General features: G+C 41.8%; 1 protein-coding gene across 1 annotated transcript; it reads left to right on the top strand.

The window, feature by feature from the left end:
* Window positions 1-120: 120 nt before the first annotated feature.
* LOC121966703 (unconventional myosin-Ie-like) lies at window positions 121-1,206 on the top strand (the record flags this gene model as incomplete). Its single annotated transcript, XM_042516768.1, has 3 exons — window positions 121-253; window positions 738-934; window positions 1,126-1,206. Coding segments are annotated over 3 exons (411 nt in total), but the record flags the coding sequence as incomplete, so codon positions are not given.
* Window positions 1,207-1,451: the final 245 nt, after the last annotated feature.

Raw genomic sequence — 1,451 nt, 5'->3', positions numbered from 1 at the left:
CCTGTCTGTCTCTACCTGTCTGTACCTGTCTGTCTCTACCTGTCTGTAACTGTCTGTCTCTCTGTCTGTCTGTCTGTAACTGTCTGTAACTGTCTGTCTCTCTGTCTGTCTGTGTGTCAGGAGGCGATGTCAGTGGTGGGTCTGTCTGTGGAGGATCAGGATTCGGTTCTTCAGCTGGTTGCAGGAATTCTTCATCTGGGAAACATCAGCTTCAGAGAGGAGAACAACTACGCTGTGGTGGAGAGTCAGGACTGTGAGCGCACACACACGACACACAAAACAACGACGCAGCAGCACACGGGGCGATGACGGGGTTAAATAAAGCTGCGTTCATGTTTCCAACAACAGGAGGAAACAAGGCTGACACTTTATTTATATTATTATATAATTCTTTTATTTTCTGTGTATCTTATATGCATAAACTAAAGTGTTCTACTAAAAATAAACAGTAGCTACTAGGAACAAAATGATAAAGTTTATCATTTTTACCGTAAATTGTTGACACTGTTTTCATGCTCTCCATCATTTCTGCTGCCCTGAAAAAACCCAAACATAAGAACTTGGATATCATTAAACTTCCCATTTTCTCGCTCATCATTCTGTATTTGGAGGTAACTAAATATTTCCGAGGAGCACCTGAAGGCAGCAGTGACGTTTAGAAACGTCCTTCTCTTCTTCATGTGAGACATTAACACACAGACTGGTGGTTTAAACTGTCTCCGTCTGTCCCCCGTCAGTCCTGGCGTTCCCGGCCTTCCTGTTGGGGGTCCCTCAGGACCGTCTGTGCAGTAAACTGACCAGCAGGATCATGGACAGTAAGTGGGGCGGGAAGACCGAGTCCATCTCCGTCACCCTGAACACGGAGCAGGCATGTTTCTCCAGAGACGCCCTGTCCAAAGCTGTCTACACCCGACTCTTCGACTTCCTCGTCGACGTCAGTCCGCCTCAACACACACACACACACACACACACACACACACACACACTTTATTTTATTTTACATTTTGTTTTCCTATACACTTTGTTTTGTCTGACTTTGTTTTATCACACACTTTATTTCACATTTTGTGTTATTTGACACTGTGTGTGATTCTGTATTGATTATTGAATGCTTGTGTGTGACAGTGCATCAATAAAGCCATACAGAAGGACCAGGAGGAGCTCAACATCGGAGTCCTCGACATCTACGGCTTTGAAATCTTCCAGGTATAAACACATTTTTATCTCCGGGGAGCAGCTGAGGAAGAAATGACCTAAAGATTGATCCTGAAAAAAGAAAGAAAATTTCCTGATATTAGAAAAATCAAATAAGCGGAAATAGCTTATAAAAAAATAATTTACGAAGTCCACTAGTTTCTTGCAGTTTGCTCTTTGTCTTTTTTCCATGTTTTTGAAAGAAATCAATATTTCTGATGTTTAAAGTTTTAAATATTTGTAAAAAAAAAAAAAAC

Source organism: Plectropomus leopardus, unplaced genomic scaffold (assembly GCF_008729295.1).
Source record: "Plectropomus leopardus isolate mb unplaced genomic scaffold, YSFRI_Pleo_2.0 unplaced_scaffold25603, whole genome shotgun sequence".
In the NCBI taxonomy this organism is placed as follows: Eukaryota; Metazoa; Chordata; class Actinopteri; order Perciformes; family Serranidae; genus Plectropomus; species Plectropomus leopardus.
The sequence above is the reverse complement of the archived record's forward strand: the minus strand, read 5'-3'. Positions and strand labels throughout refer to the sequence as shown.